General features: G+C 47.1%; 1 protein-coding gene across 1 annotated transcript in view; it reads left to right on the top strand.

Annotated features, from left to right (window-relative positions):
- The window catches only part of DOCK2 (dedicator of cytokinesis 2), a 400926-nt gene that overhangs the window by 296887 nt on the left and 80422 nt on the right, over window positions 1-23617 (top strand). The window contains exons 29-32 of the mRNA XM_081269393.1: window positions 2068-2162; window positions 12062-12140; window positions 19850-19950; window positions 20040-20098. Coding sequence (XP_081125519.1) covers window positions 2068-2162; window positions 12062-12140; window positions 19850-19950; window positions 20040-20098 — 334 coding nt within the window. The remainder of the gene's footprint in view (window positions 1-2067; window positions 2163-12061; window positions 12141-19849; window positions 19951-20039; window positions 20099-23617) is intronic.

The following is a 23617-nucleotide window of genomic DNA, read 5'->3' as shown; positions in this document are numbered from 1 at the left end:
TCCTCAAGTGCTCTACCGCTGAGCTACATCCCCATTCCTGAGCCTCTTCTAGCCTCTCAGGACTCAGCTGCTATAGGACCACCACCCCGTGCCCCATGGCCATCGGCTCTGCAGCAGATACAACAGAGAGGCCCACCCTAGCTGCCCTGTCCCAGGGTATAGTAGAGGACCCTTTCCTGTCAGTGTGGTCCTTTGTCACTCACCACTTCCAGGGGCAGGAGTCCTGCAGCGAGGAGCTCTCTTAATTCTCCTGGGAAGACCAGGGTGCTGAGCCTGGACCACCCTCAGAGAGTGGCCCCTCCTCAGGGAATGACTGGGAGCCAATACCTCCACCCCCAGCAGTGAGCCAAGGCTCTCCTCTTCGTAGTAGGGTTAGAAATAAATGGAACCCTTTTCTGGATACTCAAAAGACAAATAAAAGGAATAACCCCAGTTTTTCTCCCACCCCCACCAAGTTCTTTATGTCTTGGGACACGGAAATAGGAAAACCAGATTCCTAATTTTTGATCCTTTATGTAAACAACGATTCCCGGGAAGGAAGGTGGGGAAGAGAATTCTTACTTGTTGAACATATGCACGTTCTTATCTGATTCTCCTAGCAGTATGACATGAGTGTTAGGAGTCACTTGCTTCAGCTCTACAGTCTTCTTGACAAAGGCTCCACAGCAGTACAGGACCAACATGCCCGAGGTCCACCTTGAACCTCAGCTCTGCCCCTCACACTACATGCATCTTCTCAGTCAGAAGCCACTTGGTCCATCTGTGAGCCAGAAGCCTTCTCCATCCCATAGGAAGGGGATGTACCTGGGACGAGAGCCACACTTGGGTGAATAACAATCCCTGCCATTAACATCTCCAGCATTAAGGAGCTCTTGGCTCCAAGCCTCTGTGCTAAGCTCCCAGTGAACAGGTGCACCTAGTCACCGTGCTGAACCTTGGGGATAGATGCTGCCCCCATTCTGCTGATGTGGAAGCTGGGACTTAGAACACTGAGGTCATTTTTCCTAGAAGCAGAGACTGCTGGGAAAGAACCAATGCCATCTCCAGAATTTTGCAATTTATCTTAAAGCAGTGATTTTCAAATTATGTTCTTTCTTTCTAACTGCACTCTTCTCTTCTCTCTCTCTCTCTCTCTCTCTCTCTCTCTCTCTCTCTCACACACACACACACACACACACACACACACACACACATAGAGCCCATCTACTTTTATCTATTTCAAATATTAGGTTCCAGGTGAGATTTCCTTTGAACAAAGAATTCTACAGTCAGGATGATTTGAAAACCACTGCTTATGGAAAGAATTCTGAAGGGACTCCCTCTGGATTTTAGGCTTCACCTAAAGCATTCAAGCGATATGGTTTTTATTACTTCCAGCTCAAGAGGGTCACAGGTTCTGGGTCTTTGCTATCTGGATTTGTACTGAATTTGTTTTCTGCAAAGATGGAGGCCAAGTTTGTCCCACCACAAAATCTGAGGGAGTGTGTTGAAGTCACTTTGAACCTCTCCAAAGGAGGGAAGGAGAGTCCTGGTTCCTATGCTCCCTCTAATCTGCTCATATGTGTGTGTGTGTGTGTGTGTATGTGTGTGTGTGTGACAGATGAAATAGCTGTGTTTACACCACTGCTAATTAGATGCTCATTTAAATAATAGTTTATTTGCTAAATGGCCTGAGATGTGTTCATATGGTGTCGATTATTTTCTGCTCAAATACATATTTGGGAAGATGATTATAAAATTGCCACATCGATGAATACATTTACTTCTTTATTCTCAAAGACAGAATTAATAGGGCTTTATTTTGAAATTATCTCCTTATTCTATATTCATGTTCTACTTATTTGCGAAAGAGCCTCTCAGAAGCCAACTTTTATGCTTCTATTTACAATGCATGGCAATGAATTTCCCTGAATTAGCTTCAATGAAGAATTGATCCCCTTACCTTTCTGTCTCTCTATAAAAAAATAATAATAAAGGAAACATTGTAACAGCCCACGGGACCTGGACACTTGAAGTCACTTCCTACCTGCAAGGCCCATGACTGGCGTGTTTTCTCCACTCTTTCAGGACTTCTTGATGGAGACCTTCATCATGTTCAAGGACCTCATCGGGAAGAATGTGTACCCCGTGGACTGGATGGCCATGAGCATGGTTCAGAACAGGTGGGAGACCTTCCCCACAAAGGCCATCTCCCAGGGCTCAATGAAGAGATCACTGGTAGCCATGAGGTGGGGATAGCTCCCCCTAGTGGGAAGAAGTTGAAGTGCTGACATATCCTGTCCACATTGAAACCAGGGGAGAACTTCACATTCATCCTGAATTACTCAGAAGTCCCCCACTCCTTCTCTGTTCTTGAAATCCCAGTTAGAATACCACACTTTGTCTCTGAAACCTTCCCTGAACTCTCTAGACAGGCACGTATAGGGAAGCATTTTTAATTATATTATTTCAAAATTTATTAAAAATAATCAAACATATCCTGTGACCTATGGAAAAAGAAGTACAGGAAGTTTCATTGGATTAAGCAGCATTTTCCAAGAGAGGATTTAGGAAATAGAGTTTTACTGATGAATCTGTCTTCGGAGCCATTGGTGTGTTGTAACTGGGGTGTCTCTGGATGTGCACATCGTAGCTATGGACATCTTATGGATTGTCAGTGTAACCCAAGTAGAGCTCACACCCAACATGGCCCAGCCCAGCAGGAGATAAAAGTTAATTGTCAAAGATTTCAGTATTTACCATTACGTCTCTACTACATTTCAACACAGTGAAATTCAGATCCTGACACTCGGCCACATCTTCTAATATTCCTTTTATCCACTCCCCTGGATCCCATCTCTCTCACATGGTGAGGTTTCCCCTGGTCTCTCTCAGAGCCTTTTTCTCACATCCCGCCCATGACCTTCAGCGGGGCCTTCCTGGCCCCTCTCTCCCCTTTCTCCCCCCCTTTCTTTGGCTCTCGTGTTTGCTTCAGGTCCCCCAGGGAAGCCCTTCATCTCACACCAGCTTCCCAGTTTATGACCCTCTACATTTTGCCTCACTTCTGTATCCCGAAACCCAAGTGCTGATTGGCAGAGAGAAAGGTCCCCAGAGGGTGGAAGAAGAGAAAAGTCGAACGTGCCGCAGCTGAGTTCTCTTTGGTGGAAGGGAAAGAGAGATGAGGAACATTTACATATCGATGATTTGCCATTGATACAGCCTGAGGATTTCTATCTCCCATGCTTGGAGCCGACTCCAGCCCCAGCTGGCCCCCCCTCCCTGTCCTTGCTTTCCCTGTGCTCACATGGTCCACCAGGTGACAGTGGACACCCTTGCCCAGAGAGCTCTGGGGCCAACATCCAGGGATGCTGGAGTGGAGGAGGGCTTTGTTCTGGAAGGAGCTGTCTGTCTGTGTGCCTCTGCTTCCCCTGGGAGGAGGAAGATCAGCCCAGCAGCAGGTGTCAGAGCGTCTCAGCTGGGCCATCTCCAGGTTCTCCCTTCACACCACGCAGGTGCAAGCTGACTTCTGCAGGATTATTGTGCTGGTGGGAATTGGGCCCAGGCCACATGCTGGGTCAGAGGCAGGTCACTCCCCAGCCTTGTGGGCATGAGACAGGCAGGTGCACAAAGCCCAAGGCTCGGAGGGCTCCATGCTTGGTTTAATGCTCTGGTATCCCGGAGTTCTTAACAATTTCTAGACAAGGACACTTGTATTTTCCTTTTGCACCGAGCCCCCATAATTTTGTAGCTGGTCATATATCGATGACCCGTCAGTCACCTGGAGCTTCGAGGCAGCCAGCTCCTGCACTACAGGAGGGCCCTTTGCTTTTTTGCCCACTGGTTGGTAAGGTGTTGGGGTTTTGCCCACAGGCCTCCCGCTGAGTGGCCTGCACAGTCATTCCAAAGAAACACATGCGGATCTGTGGGCCAGTGCCTTGGAGGAACATCCCCTCCTGAAACCCCTGCTCACTACGGACCTGAGTCTGTTCATCTGAAGATGATTCCTTGTTTCTCACTGCCTAGGAAATAAGGATAGAATTTTCTAGAAGCCGGAGAAAGTGGAAGTGTCTCCTAAATGGAAACATTTGTATCTCTTAAGGATCAGCTAAGTATAGTTCCAAAGATGGACTTTGCAGCATGAGGATGGAATGAGCTGTTCCCAGCACAATGCCCGGTGGCTGGGAAGAACCCCATGAGTGACAGTGCTGCCACCACAGGAGAGGACAAATGTGGTCTTGAACTGGAGAAGCATGTGCTGATGTCACCCCTCCCCCACCCAATGCCTGGCTTCTCACACACGTGGCTTGGTCCCTTTCCTTCACCTTCTGGCCACAGTGATCCCTTAGGATCCCGGCCCCTTGAAGTTTCCTCCCTGTTGTGCTCCTTCTGTGCCATTTGCTTCTGCTGACGTTCATGTTCATCGCGTCCTCCTCCAGGTGGTAAATGCTTCAGGTGCATTCGCTCATTTCATCCCCCAACAACTTTACAATGAGGTAAAATTGTCAGAATCTGCATTTTTCTCGGTGAGGAGCTGCACACAGAATAGATGAGCAGTAGCCTACTCACAACTGCATTGCTGATAAGGAACAGAGAAGCCATTGGATCTGAGCCCTAACCTTTAGGGCACTGCTTGGACAAGTGTCCTGAGGCCCAAGGAAGGGGGGCCTTGCCAAGGACCCAGCTAGGTGGGACAAACAGGACAGCGGCCGGGGTGCCCAATGCCCTCCTCTCTTCTGCAGCACCTCAGCTGGTTCCTGTGGCCTGGACAGCTTCACTTGTTAGTCTGAACATCATAACTAACTTTCTTTCCTGTCTTCGTCCCTCCGCCTCCTCCTCTCTTTTCTCCCTATTATCTATGTTTTCTATAAAATCTGCTTGTTTTTATGAATTTTCTCTCATCACTTATGATTTATATACACATATTAGTAATCCATTATTCACTTTTGTGCGGGCTGGAGGAAGGAGTGGGGTTTTCCAAAATCAAATGTCGCCCCAGCTGTGTACCGCTTGTGTAGACAGATGTAATGACAGTCTACTGCAAGAGATGCTTCCTGTTAGAGCTTTCCCCCCCCTTTTTGTTGAGATGCAGCATTCAGTAAGATCTGATTTACATGACATGATTAATTTTTAAATAATCAAGTTCTTTAAAACACTATAAATTTACAGAATGGTGCCTAGGAAACTCTTTTTTTTTCTCCCCCTTCCATCTGTGCCTCGATCTGGAATTCCAGCATTTCTGGGGCCTTGGGAATCTATACGAATCCCTGAAGCTCCTTTTAAATGCAGTTGACCGATCAACAAATAGTTATTGATAAGTCTTAGTTGTCCGGGCTCCAGGGCAAACACAGATCAGTTCAAGCTATGGTCCCAGGTGGCAGAGGGCTTCCAGTCTAGTGGGGAGACAAGTGCACCCGTGGGAATATGGCCTAGTGCTGTATGGCCCCCGGAGACCGCCCAGAGGCAGCACAGAGAAGTGAAAACCTGTGACTTCCTGGGCTCAAATCCTGTTTCTATCAGTTAACTGGGCAAGATACTTAACCACTCTGGACTCAGTTTTCCTCACCGTCAAGTAGGACTAGCAATAGTGCTTGTCACAGAGGATTATTGTGGGGACTGAGATGAAGTAATACACAGGAAGTGGCCAGAACAGCATTGGCACAGAGCCAGCATTTCCCGAATGCAAACTTCCATTTTCACTTTTATATGCTCTAGACGTAGCCAAAATGCTTCACGGAAGAGGCAGATCTGGCTGCATCCTGTCTGCATTTATCAGTGACATGTTTTAAGGTCTAATATCATCTCAGGCCCATAACAGGCACACCATAAGGGTCACGGCAGTTGACCTAGGGAGTCCCCCGGGGGCAGCCTAGAGCAGTTATCTAGTGGTCTCTGAGGGTGCTGAGGGTGAGGAGCACCATCCCCGTCCTCCTCCTTCCCTACGTGGATGTGACTGTTCCTTTTTGGAGTTCCCACCTCCTCCACCCACACCACCCAGACAGGGAGGGAGACCTCTATGGTTCCTTCTGTTGGCAGGCTCACCTCATCTGGATGTCCACAGGCTACTGGTTTCCCGAGTCTGGGAGTCTCCTGCATCCCTAACTAGAGCCCTAAATGATGCAGGAAATGTCACAGGCGCTTGGGGCAAGCCATGCCTGGTGCCCAGCTGGCATCTGCTGATTGACTGGAGCCTTGTGGTGCCAGAGCTTCTGTGTTGAGGGAAGTGGCTCAAGGGCTCTGGGGAAATGGATGTCTCAGTGCCTCCTTCAGAGGGATGAGCCCTGCCCGCTGGCTGACTCTTGCATTTCCATCTTCAAGTTTGATCAGTAGAATTAACTACATCCCATGAGCTTCCCACAGTGGGCAGGTGGGTGGGGTTCAGAAAGGCCCTCACCCCAGCTTGGTGAGTCTCCCCAGAAGGGGCATGTTCCCTCTTTTATCACACCACGCACCTGTCAACCTGTGGGCGTGTGTTGATGCTGTGTTGTCACTTCAGGGTATTATCAGCCTCAGATCTTCCTGCTCCAGAGATACAAGGTGGCGGCAGGTTAAGAATAGTAACGACTGACATTTATCGAGGACCTCTATGTGCTGAGGCTCTGGGCCACCAGCTTCAAATACTGCCTCTTGTTTGATCGTCACCCATGGCTCCTTTTACAGAAGGAGCAACTGAGATTCATGGAGGTCAAGGTCGGAGCTCAGAAGAGGGGTGGGTGGAAGGTTGACTGGAGGCTTGCTCCAGCCCCCTCAGGAGTCCATGTGCATCTCTCCTTCCTGTGTCCCAAAGGAAGGATGCATAGATGTCACAGAGGCTGACTTGGGAGGCGGGACGCGGGGCTCAGCTGCTTCTGTAACAAGGATTTGTTCTGCTGTACAAAGGCATAGGAATCAAGGACCCCCAATGGCCGCGTCAACACCTCATGCAGCACAGCTTTGGGGGAGAGCAGCACTGCGTTTGACTTCTCTTTCTGCAGCTTCTGCCTGCTCACGATAGCTGACTTCTCTGACTTCTCTCGCTCGATGGCGGATGATTTCTAGCTGCTCATGGAAACATCCACTCATGGCTTCCCGCAAGGGCCCAGCCCATGGCCTTCTCCCTGGTCCTGCTTTGTGCCACTTACAAGGATTCAATCTACTCCCAATGAACTTGGGGGTCCTCACTGGGCAGAACTACTCAAAAGACCCCCCTCAGGCTACTGGCAGCCCAAGGAAGACTGTGTCACCCCAAATGTGAGCCCAGGGTCCAGTCAGCAGTGAGCAGAAAGGCAGAGTGACAGGAGTAGCGTAAAGACACCTGGTGCCTGGAGGACGAGGGGAGGGGCACTTGGTGCCCCAAGTCCATGGCAGGCTACACTTAAGAAGAGTCAGCAGGTCCTGCTGACCTGCAAGGCCTTAGAGAAAGGCGGGGCTGGCTCTGCGGCATGAACATGCGAGATGGCCCGGTGTTTCCGAGGTCCTCTCTGCTGCTGTTCAGTGGGAGGAACAGCAGCACCTGCCCGAGTGGGTAGGATTAAATGAACCAGTGTCGGCAGAGCACTTAGCACAGGGACAGTGTTCACATGGTGACTGCTAATGCCTCCATCACGGTCACCATGAAGGCCATTAGCTCATGGCTGGGGTCGGGCAGAAATGCAGAGATTTCCTTATGCATGGTGGTTAAAGACCTCCCTTCTGAAGGCTGGGACTGCACAGGTACTGGGTCACTGGGAAAGTCACCTAAACTCACAGCTCCAAGATGGCAGCAATGTCAAGCTCAGAGAGTTCATGTGGGATAGGGGTGGGGAGGTGAAGGGGAAGAGAGGAGGGACCCTGCAGAGCACAGAGCCTGGTTCCTGATCCACAGCATGGCTGTGTGGTGGTATTTCTCAGACACATCCTGCCAAGGATCATGGATGGGAAGTGCTGGGCTGAGACTTGATAATGGACTTGGTTCTCAACAATTCAAGTTCATTGTTGAGAACAACAGAGTTGATGTGTTTTTATTCCAACCCACTTCACCACATTAGTGCTTAGGCTTTATGAGCAATTATTTAAAAAAAAAAAAAAGTAAAACAAGGAGGGAAAAAAGCCGTATTTTCCAAGTGCCCACGTGACCAAAGTGAAGTGATACTCTGTCTATAGAAGAATCTGAGGGACGGAAGGACACAGTGCCCGCCCTCAGCATGGGTGGATGGGTTCCTGGTGACTGGACTGTCTGGGAGAATGCCAGACAGGTTTCAGCTGACAGGTGACTCTTCCTGGATTACTGATAGCTTTGTGGCTGCTGAGAACGTGTAAAACCCCTCATTTTGGTATCATCTTTCAGATTCCGAGATGTTTATACATAATATGACAGCCACTCAATGTGTTTCCATCTGGGGAATCAGTTAACTAATCTTTAAGGAGAAAATATAGATGTTGTTTCAAAGGCATGTTAACAAGGGACAAAACAGCAAAACCAAAGAAATTTCCCTTTTGACAGCCCTTCGGGAAGTGGACTTGTGGGATTCTTCCCTCTGCCCTTGTGTGGTCCTGCCTGCCTCAGATATCTTGCTAGCTGCTCCAGTGTGTGTGTTGTGCTGTTGGCCCTGCCTTTGAAGGCAGAGTGGAGCCACCCTAGAGGCTCTGAGGCCATCGGGGCCAGCATGATGCTGGTGCCCCTGCACCAGGCCCTGCGCTCACCACTTCCATGCTCTCGCTGCTTACACCCCACAGCGACCCTGAGAAAGAGGTTACAGCATTGCTATTTCACAGCCGGCAAACTGGGACTTCAGAGGTGATGTTAACATGTCCCAAATCCACATAGCCGGAAAGTGGCAAAACCAGAAATAACATCCATTTGTGTGTGTGTGTGCTCCACATTCTGTGATCCCAACTCCAGGGCACCCTGTGCTTTTTGTTGTGGTTGTTGTTCAACAAACAACCAAGTGTTTCCCGAACACCAGGCCCAGCAACCCGGACAAGCAGTGTGCTGGAGGCACCTGCCCAACCTCTCCACTTACCCAAAATATACCAGTGGCTTTGGTGGGCATTTCCAGGCATCTGAAGAAAGCCCTGCTTCTTTCTTTCTCTGGGATTTCTCTGGCTATGGAGTGCTCAGCCCATCTGCAGGACAAATCAGAAGTACCAGGAATTTAATGTCCTAGAAAAACTTTCAGCCAATAAGGAACAATGTTAGCGGTACAATAGCCCAATAAGTTTGTCCCCTGGGAGGGGACACTTCTGACATGCAAATGTGTTCTATAGAGTTTCCTAGAGACTCCCAACCAGAAGCGAGTCTCATTGATCACCTACAGCAACCATTCACTCCTCAGCATTCCCTTAGTGGCCTCCCACGGTGGTTCAGGTAGTCCAGGTAGGTCACTCACTGAATGAGTCATTCACTGAACGAGCAATTTTCATTGGCTGCTGCTATCTGCTCTCCATTCCCTAAAAACAGAGGCGAGTTGGGCACATTGCAGTTGTATTATAAAGCCTTTGGGGAAACTGAGGCAGCCTAAAGGCCCCTCAAACCCCAGTCAGAAAAAATTGCAGACATGAGGCTCAGAGGAACAGGCTGGGTTTATTAAAGGAATAGGAAAAGGGAAGAAGGACACTCTCAAGGGAGAGAGTAGGTCCTTTCAGAGAGAAGAGAGACAATGTGCCTCTCCTGCACTCCAGTTTCACTGGGGGAACCCAGAGAAGTTTCCAGACAGTCCCGCCCAGGTCCACCACTTGACTTTTGACTGATGGCAGGGTGACATCAAATTTTCAATTCCCTACTGCAATGGCCACTCGAGGTCACCTGGGCCCATGCTGACCTGTTCTAATTGGATCCTTAACCATGCATTCTTACAGGTTTTATGGTTAGGAGGAACTGTCCTTTTCTCCCTGAGTTTCAGGATCTGGTCACCAAAGTCTCCTGGGTTTCTCCCATCCACAATGTCTCAGGCCCACATTTCTCCTGCAGATGGCACGTACTTTGCTGAGGAATGTGTCACATCCTGTCCACTTAGGCCAGGCAAGGCTGTAGGTACATTGCTTTTTGGAAAAGAAAGCATGTGGGGCTAAACACAGTGGGCCCCTTTTATGGAATTATTCTATTAATCTTATGTTCCCACCATCCTCATCTATCTGTTCCCTAACAGTTGAGAGACTACCGCAAAAATCCAGGCGAGAAAGGACAGTGGCTTGGCTCAGTTGGATGGCAGCGAGAGGACATGGTGTAGTTGAATTCTAGATCTATTCTTTTTATTTTATTTTTTTCCTACTGGGGCTGCTTTACCACTAAGCTACATCACCAGCCCTTTTCATTTTTTATTTTGAGACAGACTTGCTAAGTTGCTGAGGCTGGCCTTGAACTTGTGATCCTCTCACCTCAGCCTCGGTGTTGCTGTGATAACAGGCATGTGCCACAGTAACCCGTCTAATTCTGGATATATTCTGAAAGCAATGCTAAGACAGTGGGATCTGAGAAAAATCCAAAAGTCAAGGCATGACCAAAGTTGCTGGGATTTTCTTTTCCCCTCTGAGCAACTGGAAGAAAGGCGTTGTCTTTCACTTAGATGGGAAGACCACAGTTTGGGGGTTGGGAGGGCAGGTATTAGGATGTTAGTTCCAGGCATGTGCCTCTCTGATGCCTATTAGTCAACCAAGTGGAATATAGAGCGGAGAGCTGGAATTCCAGTGGGAGAGGCCAGGGATGGAGACGTGAACCTGGGAGTCAGAGGCAAGTGATCAGGGAGTACTTGTTCTTGAGGGCATCTCAGGTCCCCAGGGAAGTGCAGTCTAATAGAGGAGACAGACAAGTAGATCATCCTGCACCATGACAACAAAGGAAATCCCGGTGACAAAGACACAACAGACCCTCCCCCGAAAACGCTCTAGGAGATCAGGCTGCGGAGAGACGGCTAGAATGTGAAGTGTGGTGACCAGGGGTGTAGGAAGTCACCTCGGAGTCTAGGAAGTGGTGGTGTTCACTTAGGTCTTAGGAGACTGATGGAAGGATCTAGACCATGACAGGCAGGCAGAGAAGGAGTGGGCATTGTTCAGGAACAACACAGCCAAGTACTCAGGAAGCGACCTGAAGCACGGAGCCATGGCAAGAACTGAGCCCAAGGAAATTAGGGTCCCAGTCATGGAGGCAGAAAAAGGGTTTAGGCTTGTCCTGTGGACACAGGCTCCATGGACGTCAGCAATGGTCCCTTTGGGCAAAGTGCTCTTGAGGAGGAGGGGGCAAAAGATGGGAGACTAGTCAGTTGGGCTCTGCAGGGTAGAAGAATAGGAAGAGGTGGCCATGAAGACTCTTTGGACAAATGCAAATTGACCACTGGTAGCAAAGTGTTAAATGTGGGCTGGGTTTGACCAGTATTATGATGTGGAGGAGAAGACCCAAGGTCTTCATAGGAGGTTCAAGATGTACACAGAAGGGTGATTGTTGGAACATGGTTTGTAGCAAAAAAAAAAAAAAAAAAAAAAAAAAGCCAAGGAATCACACAAAGGTCCATCAATATGAAACTGATTAAATAAACGGTGACACATCCACACAGCAGAACATTCTTCAGTGATTAAAAAGGATGATATATATCTGCGTTCACCAGCACGAAAGGAGAGCACGATTTGTTGCTGAATAAAAAAAGACAGGCTATGAAGCAGCATTTATTGTGGAACGCCATTTATCAAAATGATATCCTTAAAATATCATGCATATGTATACGTCTGAGGAGACCTTTGAAATTATGTTCACCGAGCTGCTGATGATAGATTTCTCTAGATGGTGGGAGGTGGTGGAGTGCTATTGGTTTGCTTGGGGAGGGGTTAGTTTCTTGTTGCATCTTTTCTGGATAGCACGAACTTTCTGCCACAAAGTTCTAATATCTGAGACATAAGGCCCTGCAGATTTTCTAAAGGAAGTCAAATAGTCCATTCTTGAGTTCCAGCAAGGCAAACGTGGCCCCAGGTCTTGACTCTGATAGGTGTCATCTGCCTTGGTCGCCATGTGCAAATCATCATTGGGTCTTTGAGCCTCTCCCTGAGGGAGGGTGAGGGAGTTTTGGTTTTGTGCAAAGTGGAGGGATGCCTGAGGGAGCATGCTCAGATGGTCTAGTAACCTTCTCCCCTCTTCCAGGGTCTTCCTGAGAGCTATCAACAAGTTTGCAGAAATCATGAACCAGAAGTTTCTGGAACACACGAACTTTGAGTTCCAGGTGAGTGTGAGGCACTGGAAGTGGCCGATACCTCTGACACCTTGGAGATGATTGCTCTGTCACACACATCACAAAGCACAGAGACTGGGCCAGTCCCTCTGGGGATGTCCACAGAGAGGTGCAGGTAGGAAGACAAATTCTTAGGCTTGACTGACTAATCACCAACTGAGCCACACATGCAAATGCATCCACATGACGAATCTGGTGCTCAGGGTGAGACCTGCATTCATTGTCAGCAGAGCAGGCGCCACCTTTCAAAATTATATCACTTTTTTTTCCCTTTTCTGTCCCCTGGAGTCTAGAGGCAGCTAGCCACAGACACTGAAATGTGAGGTACAGTAAAGCTCACAAATACATCTCTGTGGCTTCCTGGTTCTTTTCGTAGTCAGCCAAGACTAAGGCCTCTGAGACATTCTGGGGGCTAACAGCAGGTCCCTGGACAGACAGAAGGAGGCATCTCCAGGTCTAGACCGAGAAGAACTCACCCTTCAAAGCTGGCAGGAAGCCCAGATGGCTTCCTGTGGCTGGATGTGTGAAAGACAGGCCACTCCAGGGAATCTGGGACCCAGGGTCTCCTGTAGTAGGGACTCAGGAAACAGAAGCCACTGAGTCTGGTGACCATGATAATAAGAGCAGGGGTCATTTTCTGATGCCGTCTACACACGGGACTCAGGAGATGCACTATCAGGACATCCTCTTTCTCAGTCCTTGCAGCCACCCTACAAGCTAGCTACCTACCACTGATGATATTTCTGCTCTCAGGATGCAGGCATAAGACTCAGAGGTGAGGAGGACATGGCCCCGTCACACAGCACATCTAGCTGGGACTAGAGCTCAGTGGTGGCTGTCACAGTGGCCCACACAGCTGGCAGGGGCCACATGCTAGGGCCTCACCACCCAGTGGGGCAGCCTGGAAGAGACTAGGTGAGAGGGTCTCCCAGTCTAAACGTCTTCGATAGGGGAACAAAGTGTGACACTCTGGCCATTTGGAATCAGGAGACATGTCTAATCCCCACCGAATGCCAGGTGCCTGGGGGCTCTAGTTTTGCATGTGTTCAGAGAAGGGAATGAGGCCACTGCTTTTGGAGGTGGATAACTTGGAACAACGTGCCTGGGGCACAGGAGAGCCCAGGCGTGGGGCACAGCAAGGCAAGCTGGTTTGCTCTTCCTCCCTGGGTGTGAGCAGCTCCAGCTGGGACCCTGCTTTTCTGGTTGCAACTCCCCTCCATGGTTTAGAAAGTTCCAAGGGAAGCTCAGTCCAGTTCTTTATGCCACTGTTTTAAGTTTTATCCAGCTTTTTTTTTTTTTTACCCAAAAGAAATCTGCATCTGATGCCCAGAGAATAGGGCTTCCATACAGGAAAAATTTGAGTTTCTGAGTTGTGTGACTGTGGGCAAATTACTTCACCTCTTTGTGTCTGGGTTTCTTCAACATTAAATCAAGATATTGAGAGTGGCTATCTTATTGGATATTTCTGAAGCTTAGGTGAATTAATTAATCTAAGACACTTAGAACAGGGCTGGAAGCATAGTGGCTATCTAATAAATATGAACTCATCATCATAATAATTATTGTCACTTTGATCATGATGATGACAGCCACAAATATGACTAGCCTGGGAACTCGTGTCAGACCTCAATAAAAAGGACAGCAGGGAGGCATCTTTCTGATCATAACAACATTTTGCCTGGGTCTGTCACACTCACCAGATTCTGCAAGTGGGAAAGTGGCCAACCTTACAAAGTAAAAGATGTCTCTTTTCCTAATGAGGCTTCCATAGATATTCAGTGAAAAGCACCCAAGAACAAGGTCATTTTTCAGCCTTATCTGTGTTCTCCTCCATCTTCCCTTGCACCATGTGAGAATGGATTTGTTCTTTGTACCCTGCCTGGAACACGCCTCGTCTCCTCCTTACGTTTCATTAATTATGCATTTAATATCAGCAGGAGCAGCATCCATCATGCAGCTTGGCAGGCCTTGGCAGCCGCTGTCCAGGGGAAGGGCAGGTGCAATAGGATTATCCCTAATATCTTTGCCGGAACTGTGGATTGTGATTCAAAGGGCAGAAAGCAAGAAGCTCTGTGGGTGACACTCTGTAGGTGACAAGACCTGGGAATTACAAAAAAAAAAAAAAAAAAAAAAAGGTGTTTTTTACTGAGAGCTAAGATCATTTGCATTCCTGGGCTCCATTCTAGATGCTGGGCCTTGGTGTGCACATCCATTTGCATGGGTTATGGTCGGAGAAGACCAAGAGGATTTAGAATTCAGTTCAGTGGGGGCTTTTGTTGAGGGCCCAGGGTATTGCTTTGAAGAGTTTGGAAGCAAAGCAGAACACCATTGCTAGGGTTTGAACATGCACCCAAAGTTCTTGTGCTGGAAACTTAATACCCAATGCAACTGGGTCAGGAGGGACTTTTAAGAGGTGATTAGGTGATGAGGGCCCTACAGCTAGAAGTTCCTCCCAGATGGGAGCCCCTCCACAGTGGGCTCCCCCAGTCTGCAGAGCTGTGGGGAGTAGATTTCTATTCTTTATTATCCAGTCTCGAATATTCCCCTATAGCCACCCAAATGGACTCTTGACAGAAGGCTATATAAATCCATCTTTCAGCTTCCAAGCTTTTGAAGAAGGTAATTAACCTTTAGTGGGCATCTTCTTGGGGTATTTTGGTACTCATCATAGTCCTATCGGGTTGACCTATATCCATATCACTAACTGCTAAGTGGGGCCACTGGGATTCTACCCCAACCTGCCTGCAAAGCCCAAGCTCCCTCCACTCTTTTGTGCAGGTGCTTAGGATAGACTGCCTTTACATTCTAGAAAACAGCTCAGTTTAGCTTCACTAGCACACTCTTTCTCCTTGCTGGCTCCGAAACCAAGAGCACTGAAATGATTGACTGCAGGACCAGGCTCTCTGGGGTGGAGACTGATTGGCTGCAGGACCAGGCTTCTCAGTATTGGAGACTGCTATTGGCTATGGAATCAGGGGTTACACTTAGGATCTGAAAACTGTTTCTGCCACAGGGAGCTCTCTAATTGGTACTGGGTTCCATTTCTGTCCCTGGCTCTGGGTGAGGGCATTCCTGCGGAGGCCTGGAAGCATTTTTGGATAAGCTTCTGGGCACCAGCCTAACTTGGGATCTTTTTCAAGCCTGCATTAGAGATGCAGTGAAATGGAAAAATTTCTAGAATATTCTCAGTCATTATTGAAGGCCATCTTGGTCTTTATAATGGAAATGTAATCACAATGGTAAAAAGAAGGTGAGGGAGAGACAGGAAGGTAGCAGTCATCCATGCCTTGAAAAAGTTCCTTGCATGGCAAGGACTCATTGTAGACTGGTGGCGGGTGGTTTCACCAGGCAGGAAAATGCCTGGGACGCTTTCCCCAGCCCTGCCTACTTCAGCTGTTGGGACCCAGATAACCTCTGGTTTGATCCTCTTAAGCTGAATCCATACCTGGAAACTTCCACCTCGTGTACTGCAGCGTGCCCAGAATGGCCAGGGCAGTGGTGCCCCCACCCACCACAGAGGAGGACGGACAGACTGTGTTCCTGTGACACCACGTGCCAGGTTCTTTCTTTAAATTGGAACTTGGGGTAAATAATAAAATTCAAGTTCATTGAGAAAGAATTCTGTAGGATCAAAATCCTCAATCCCTCTGCTGTAAAGACTCTATAACATCAGATAAACCAGTCATAACATTACCCCAAAACCAAAACTAAAGGAAGTCTAGGAAGGACAACAATAATTTTACCACAAGAGCAGGATATTTAAGAACAGAAGCCCAATTAAGGACCTAAAATGTAAGACCTGAGACTATGAAACTGCTAGAAGAAACTAGAGGAAATGCTTTATGACATTGGTTTGGGCAAGAGTATTTTGAACAAGATGCCAAAAACACAGGCAAGAAAAAACAAAAATAAATGGTTTACATAAAACTGAAAAGCTTCTGCACAAAAGAGAAAGCGAATCAATAGAGTTGCAGAGACAAGGTACAGAATGAGAGGACTGTGTTTGCAAACTGTACTCCTGAGAAGGTGGCAACATGCAGAACTCAACCCAATAGGAAAAAAAAAAAAAGGACAAATAGACATTTCCCAAAGAAGACATGCGGGTGGATGACAGTATGAGAAAACTAGAATTATATTGATTGTAAGAAAAATGCAAATGAAAGTGACAGTGGCATATTACTTCACTCCTGTTAGAATGGAGTCTGTACATATATAGAACAGGGTGTCCTTATATATATGGCTAGTGGGAATAGAAATTGGTACAGCCATTACAGAAAACAGTATAGAAGTTCTGTAAAAATAAATAAATAAATAAAAATAGAACTGCTGTTATGACCTTGCATCCCACTATTGGTAATCTATTCAAAAAAAGGAAAATCAGTATGTAGAAGAGATACCTGCATGCCCATGTTCACTGAAGCACCATTCACAACAGCCCAGATAGGGTGACAGTTTGAGTGTACATCAACAGATCAATGGATAAAGAAAAATGTGACTCTCTCTCTCTCTCTCTCTCTCTCTCTCTCTCTCTCTCTCACACACACACACACACACACACACATATACACACACATACACATACACACACACATACACATACACACACACGTTACTATTCAGCCATAAAAAGATGAAACCCTGACTTTCGTGATAATGTGGATAGACCTGGAAGACATTGTGTTAAGTGAAATAAGCCAGGTACAGAAGGACAAATACTGTGTGAACTCATTTTTATGTGGAATCTAAAAACATTAATCTCGTAGAAGCAGAGAGGGTTAGGAGGCTGGGCAGGGTGGGCGTGGGCGTGCTTGATGGGAAGGGTTTGGTCAGTGGGTACAGAGTGATGTAAGAGAAGTCAATTCTGGTAACTCTGCACTGTAGAAAGACTATAGTCAATACCAATGTTTCAAAATACCTAGTAAAGAGTATTTTGAATGCTTTGCCACAAAGAAATGAAATAGCTGTTTAAGATGATGGGTATGCTAATTGTTCCTGATTTTATAATTAGCCAAGGAATACATACATATGTGGAAACTGCATGTTTCACCTCATAAATTCATACAATCATTACATGTCGATTAAATTTTGAAGTTTTTCAAAGAAAGTCCCAGAGTATGATAAACATGTGTTCATATGCCACTTTCCCTATTTGGAGCACATTATTTAACCTCTATGAGCCTCAATTCTCTGATGTCTAAAGTGAGGAAAATACAAATTTCATAATTTCTGAGGATTTAACAAGAATATACACAGAGTACTTAGTTCATGAATGAACTCGTTCAACAAATACTTCAGGAGCACATGCTGGGTCAGACCCAAAGCTAGACATTTATGCACGAGAGTGAATTTTTTTAAAAATGAGGTTTTTGCCTGCAGGTTGCTTGTTTCCAGTAGTGGAGACAGAAAATAAATTAGTTTGCTTAAAATATGTCCCAAATGCTGTGAACAGGGTGTTAGAACAGTGAGGAGCAGGAGGAGCTACTTCATTCCAGGTAACTAGGGAGGTTTTCACAGGAAGTAACGTTTGAACTGATATTGTGAGACTGAGTAGGAGTTTACTAGCTGGATTTCCTCATTTAGCCCTTCTAACTGCACCCTGTGGACAGTATTATGCTCATTTTCCAGATGAAGAGACAGAGACTGGAGAGCTAGGCTAAGACGCCCATGATAATGGGGCTGGTAATTGGACTGGAGCCTGGGAATTCGTCCTGACATCTAAGAAAACCAGCAACAAACACAACAAACTAACAACAACAAAATCTGCCTCCACCCAGTTGCTTGGCAATTCCACCTCTAGGAATGTATGCTACAAATATAATTTCTCATGCATAAAGATGTTCAAACAAGGAGGTTGATTACAGCACTGTTACTAGAGGAAAAACAGTTGGAACCAAGCTAAATATCTATAAATAGGGAATTTGTTAAATTAAATTACATCCTTACAGCAGAATACTATGCAGCAATAAAAGAGAGTGAAGCAGATCTGTGTGTGCTAATAGGGAAACATTTGCAAGATAGACTGGGAAAAGAAAACAGCAAAGTACAGCAGGCTATGAAAAAAAATCTCCATACGTATATTTATGCATAAAAATTTTTTTTTGAAAAACGATTCCCAATATTGTTAACCATTTTCTTCTGAGGAATTAGGGTTCAAGGTCAGCTTGAAAAATCCGTTTCTATTACTTAATCTTTTCTATCATTCAATTTTTAAACCATGGGCACATTTGCTTTTATGACTTTTTTGAGAGTTAATTAAAAATAACTAAATTCTCATTATATCTACTACCAATATGACCTTGGGTGGTCATTTAATTTATCTAGTCCTTGGTGTTTATGGCTTTGAAATAAGGGAGTTGTGACCCATGGTAAAAACCGGGCCCTTGGTTTGCGTCTTTCTGAAGCTGGAATCACAACCTATGAGAAAGTAATTTTCTAGATGGCAGAGGTGACCTTTCCAAGGGGGATCTTCCTACCTTCCTACCCCTGGCCATCTGCAACCTACCATGAACGTCTCTGAGTTCAAGATGAAAGTCTCAATGGCAGGGTGATTTCTCTAGCTGCTTTTTTTCTGCTCTCTTTCTATGTAGTGTGGACAGGGGCCAGAAAGTGGTCAGTTTTATTCAGCAGAGCTGTCCCCACCTGCTCCTTGCAGGGTGGCAATTGCCCTTGAGCACCAGGTAGTTAGGCTCAGCAGCTGACTTTGATACCAGAGGATCTACTCAGATGATGAAGAGAACCAGCCGTAAGGCTGACAGATCCTTCGGAGGATCCATGCCCTTTAGACACATTGTCTTGGGCCATCTTTGCTGCAGCCCTTGCAGTGGATATTAGAATCACCCCAGACAGGTCTACTGAGGTTCAGTGGCACCTTGCTTATGTCACTCTGGTCTGTGGCCTGTGTCAATATTGCCACTGTGTAGCTCATCTTTTTGAGCACTTTCCAGGGGCTGAGTTCTTTCCTGCAGGAGAGTGGGCTCTAGTGTTAGCCTCTCACATTCCTCACTGGCAGGTTGTGTGCACGTGACAATTATGACAAGGCTACATATAAACTGAGCTCTGGGGGCTCCAGGTAAGTGAGCCAGTCTCACCCACGTGATCGTTGATATACAGATTTCTAAGCCTCACCCGAGGAAGGTGATTCAGCAGGTCTGGGCGAGGCATGTCTAACCTGCACCGAGGTGCTATTGGTGGTCAGTGCACCACACCTGAAAACCACTGAACAAAGGGGAAGGGAAAGGAAAAATGTGCTTTGAGACAGAATGGACTCAGGCTGGTCCTCTGAGCTTCCAAGTGACTCAGGGACCTCCCACAGAAGCTGCGAGTCCTGGACTGCCTTATCCTCCCACCTCAGAGCAGGAAAGAGCTCACCAGGGCTCCCAGTTGGGGCAAGTTATTTGTCTTTCAAAAAACCAAACAAAAAGCACCACAACAAAACACCAGCCCTATAATCCTTGCCCAAATCCTGTTGTCAGAGAGGGGACACGGTCAGTGCCTAGAGAAATCCATCCATTGTCCTCGCTTTGGCCAGCATGTTAATTTCAGAGCCGAGCCGGTGCCAGTTAGAAAATTGCAGCGCGTACAATTAAACTGGTTCTGCCCGGGTCTTCTGCCATCTTCATAAATTATTCACATCACCCAGCATTTAATATGCCTTCCCACTTTACACCCTCTCCATGACTCTTCTTCTCTTTCATTTACAGCTGTGGAACAACTATTTTCATCTGGCGGTAGCTTTTATCACTCAGGATTCTCTGCAGCTGGAGCAGTTCTCACACGCCAAGTACAACAAAATCCTGAATAAGTAAGTTGCATTATTGGATTTCCTCAAGAGGGAGGGGCTCTCAGATGCTCTGAGACGGGGCCTGAAGCGGATATCTTTGTTCCTCCTAGGTATGGGGACATGAGACGGCTCATTGGCTTCTCCATCCGCGATATGTGGTACAAGCTTGGTGAGTAGGCACACACGTCCAACTCCTTCCTGAAGACCATCTGTTCTCTGGCCACAGGGGTTTCGGCAGGAAGAGCTTGGCATCCCAATTTAACACCGTGCATACCCTCAGCCCTTAATGCATGTCTAATTGTGCTCAGAAGGAGGGAGGGTGCCCATCTCCCATCCCACCACCCGAGCAGATGTGGATCTTCTTGTGCTCTATGCTCCCGAGGGGATATGAAGTCAAATTGGAAATTATAAGAGGGGGGAATGCCCAAGACTTCTCTGTGGGAACTCACATCCTGGTGCGTCACGGGAATGCTCATTGCTGATTGGTAGGCTAGTCTGCATCCTGCATCCTGTTCTGTGATGTGGTCCACAAAACACCCTCTGACCTCATGGGGGAGAATTGGTTCTTGGGAGGATATGAGGGTCTTCTGAGCCAATGGGTGACCCCAGAAGTTGCTCCACACCCAAGTGAGCAGAAATCATGTGTGATTACCTGAGTGATAGCCATGAAAGTAGAACAGAACCAGGGAGACATTCCTTGAAAGTCTAAATGAGGCCCATGCTAAGGTGATGTTATTTAATCTTCCCATCACCTCCTGCAAGACAGAAACTTTCCCCCTCCCTCTATCAGACAGGAGCTCAAAGAGGGAGCCTGCTTGAGATTAAACAGTGGATGTCTCATAGCATGGATTTCATTCATTGAGGATAGGGCCCATCAACCTTGCCCATAGCCTGAATCCTGCTTCATAAATATGTGCTGGATGGATGGATGAATAGATGGGTGGGTGAACAGCAGTGGAGAATGAGAGTTTCTGTCTCTGATTTGGAGGCTTCCTCCTTGACACTCTGATGCTTAATTATTCTGTCCTAGACTTGCTATTGACCTTATTCAATGGAGGCATTTATAGTGGCTGTGCCTACTTCTTTATAACCACCCTATACTTTGCTTTCTGCTTCCCCACATGTCCTAGGCTGCGAATCCACATTAGATTTTCTGGACAGCAATTGCTTGCTCTTTCTAGAACGGTGCATCTTCTGAGAGTGGGCGGGGAAGAGCCGCACAGTGGAGAGATCATCAACGTGTGTCCTGTAGTTGCTGGTAGCAAGAGCCTCCAGCACAGAGCACAGTGATGACAGGAAGGCTTTGGGTTGGTTCATAAAGTTCAGGGCAGAGCTGAGGGCCCAGGCCCAGAACAGACTGCCACATCCCTGCCTGGGCCTTGCCCTTTCATGTATAAGCTATGAGGTCTCAAGCTGTCGGATGTAGCATCCTCAGGCTTTTGCAGGGGATATAGTACCTTCTCACTGGGTGCTTATGAAGACTCAAGCAAAACCTGGGGCAAATGAAGCCACAGAGGCCACCGCGCCCTTGTTGGATGTTACCGCTATTCTCACCCTGGCCCCATCAGGACAGAAAGAAGCAACTTTTGCTGTTCTGGCTACTTCATCATGAACCTGGCCTGTTTCACTAAGGCCTGCAGGGCAGGACCCAGGCCAGTAATGTAGAAAGTGAAGGGACAGGCCACAGGAAACCCACAGGAATTCTGCAAAGTAAGTGCTGTCAAGGTTTGCAGCAGAGTGATTCTCTGGATGCCCTGTGCATTGCAGTGCAGTGAGCCGCCTCCTTGGCCTCTGCCCTCTAAGGCGCCAGCAGCACTTTCCCCAGTTATGATGACCAACATCTCCAGAAGTTGACAAATGTCCCCTGGAGAGAAGGTTACCATTTCTGCCTTGTATTTCTGGAAAAGCATCTTTCTCAGTATACTTTTTTTTTTTTTTGCTTCTCTACTAAGGACAGAAGTATAAAAAATAATTTATGCTTCACTTACTTTTGCTTTGCAATCAGGGGGAAAGGTCTAATATAAGTGCAGACTCACACATGGGGAGAAGCTGGGGGCCTGGGGCCAAGAGAGCAGACCTGCACTAGTGGAAACCCCTTTTCAGCTGATGGCTGTCCTACTGCAACATAAGCCGGTTATTGTCACATCTCCCAGTTTTTCAAAACGAGCCAGGAAACTGGATCTCTTAATGCATTTTGCAATTTATGAATATTAATGATAACTAATTGAAAGTTTTCAAAACATTGCATGTGCCCAACAAAAGGATGGGGCTCAGATTCAGTTCACTTGCGTGCTTTGCTTTATAACAGCAGAGACCAGCTAGGGCTGTGGTAGGGCTCTTCCCAGCGCCACACCACAGGCCCTGCCAGAACTGTGACACACGAAGCCATGTTTCGTCTCCAGTTGTCCCAAACAGCCTGCTCTTTTCTAAATGTCCTTTGCTGCATTGTTCTGCACACTGAAGATTTTATTTAGATATAGAGTATGTTTTGGCAGACATTCCTGCACCAATTATGCTGATGAATGAAGAGATGTTATTACCAAGTATTCGACCTGCTTAGAATCACAGAGATCCACAGCTAGAAGGGCTCTTAGAGATCGTGTTGCCCAGCATTCTTCAAACACTTATTTTTAGCCAATAAAAAAAAATCCATGCTTGATAAGTAAATTGGATGGAAGTTGAGCTATTCTAATTAAAGTGAACTGGGGGCTCAGAGGTTATTATAATGGGCTGTTCTGATGTAAACCCCTGAGGGTTTCCTGGGGAAATCCCAAAGTATTGCAGAGAATGGTTGGCAACTATTGGTCTGGTCCAACCCACCATTTTATCACTGAAGAAACTGAGGCCTAGCGAAGAGAAAGGATTTGTTCAAGGTCATTTCATGGATTAAAGGCACAAGCCAGACAAGCACACTGGCCAGAGCCATTGCTCTGGAACCTCACAAACTCCTCGCCACTCACAAATCCCCACAGGATGGATGAATGCAGTTAAAAGACGTGTCTGTCAGGCTGGGGGGCGGCCTTCAAGAAAGGGGCATTCATTGTGGCTTCTCATCAGGGAGGTGTTTATTGGGAGGGCAAGGAGTTGCTGGAGAGTAAGGTTGGAAAGTCCTGGTGAGGGCCACTCCAAAAGCCAGGGCAGGTGGTATCACCTGCAGGATGCCCTGTTCCTTCTTGAAGTTCCCACCCAGCCTACATCCAAGGAGGCAGGCAGAGTTTCCCAGAGGCATATCCAGGATGACATTCCAGGAAGAAGGACTTGTGGGCAGAAGTCAAACTGAGGATGCTCCCTGCAAATAAATAAACAAATAAATAAGCAATGAAGGCTGCTGAGCTGCTCCCTCACCTCTTGGCCAGGCTCTTGGAGAAGAAGCAGCCCCAAGTGGTTTCCCTGGCTCCCTAGATTTCCGCTTTCCTTTGCCTGTCTTTTTCATGGGTAAGAACAGAAAGCTGAGGCAGACGCCCCCCACCCCCATCGCACCCCACCCTGTGCTCCACGGGGTACTGGAGTGAGCAAGCTCATGTTAATGAGATTAACTTGAGGATCCTCACCAGGACCAAGCACTGTGTGCATTAGGGACCAAGGTGGTGAGACCACTACACTGGGTAATGATAGATTTTAAAATGCTCTTCATGCAATATCGGAGATGGAGTGACACTTGGAAGCAGTCTGTGACTAGACTTTGCCG

This window comes from Spermophilus citellus (assembly GCF_964194105.1).
Source record: "Spermophilus citellus genome assembly, chromosome: 1".
Taxonomy (NCBI): Eukaryota; Metazoa; Chordata; class Mammalia; order Rodentia; family Sciuridae; genus Spermophilus; species Spermophilus citellus.
This window is presented reverse-complemented; position numbering and strand designations above follow the sequence as displayed.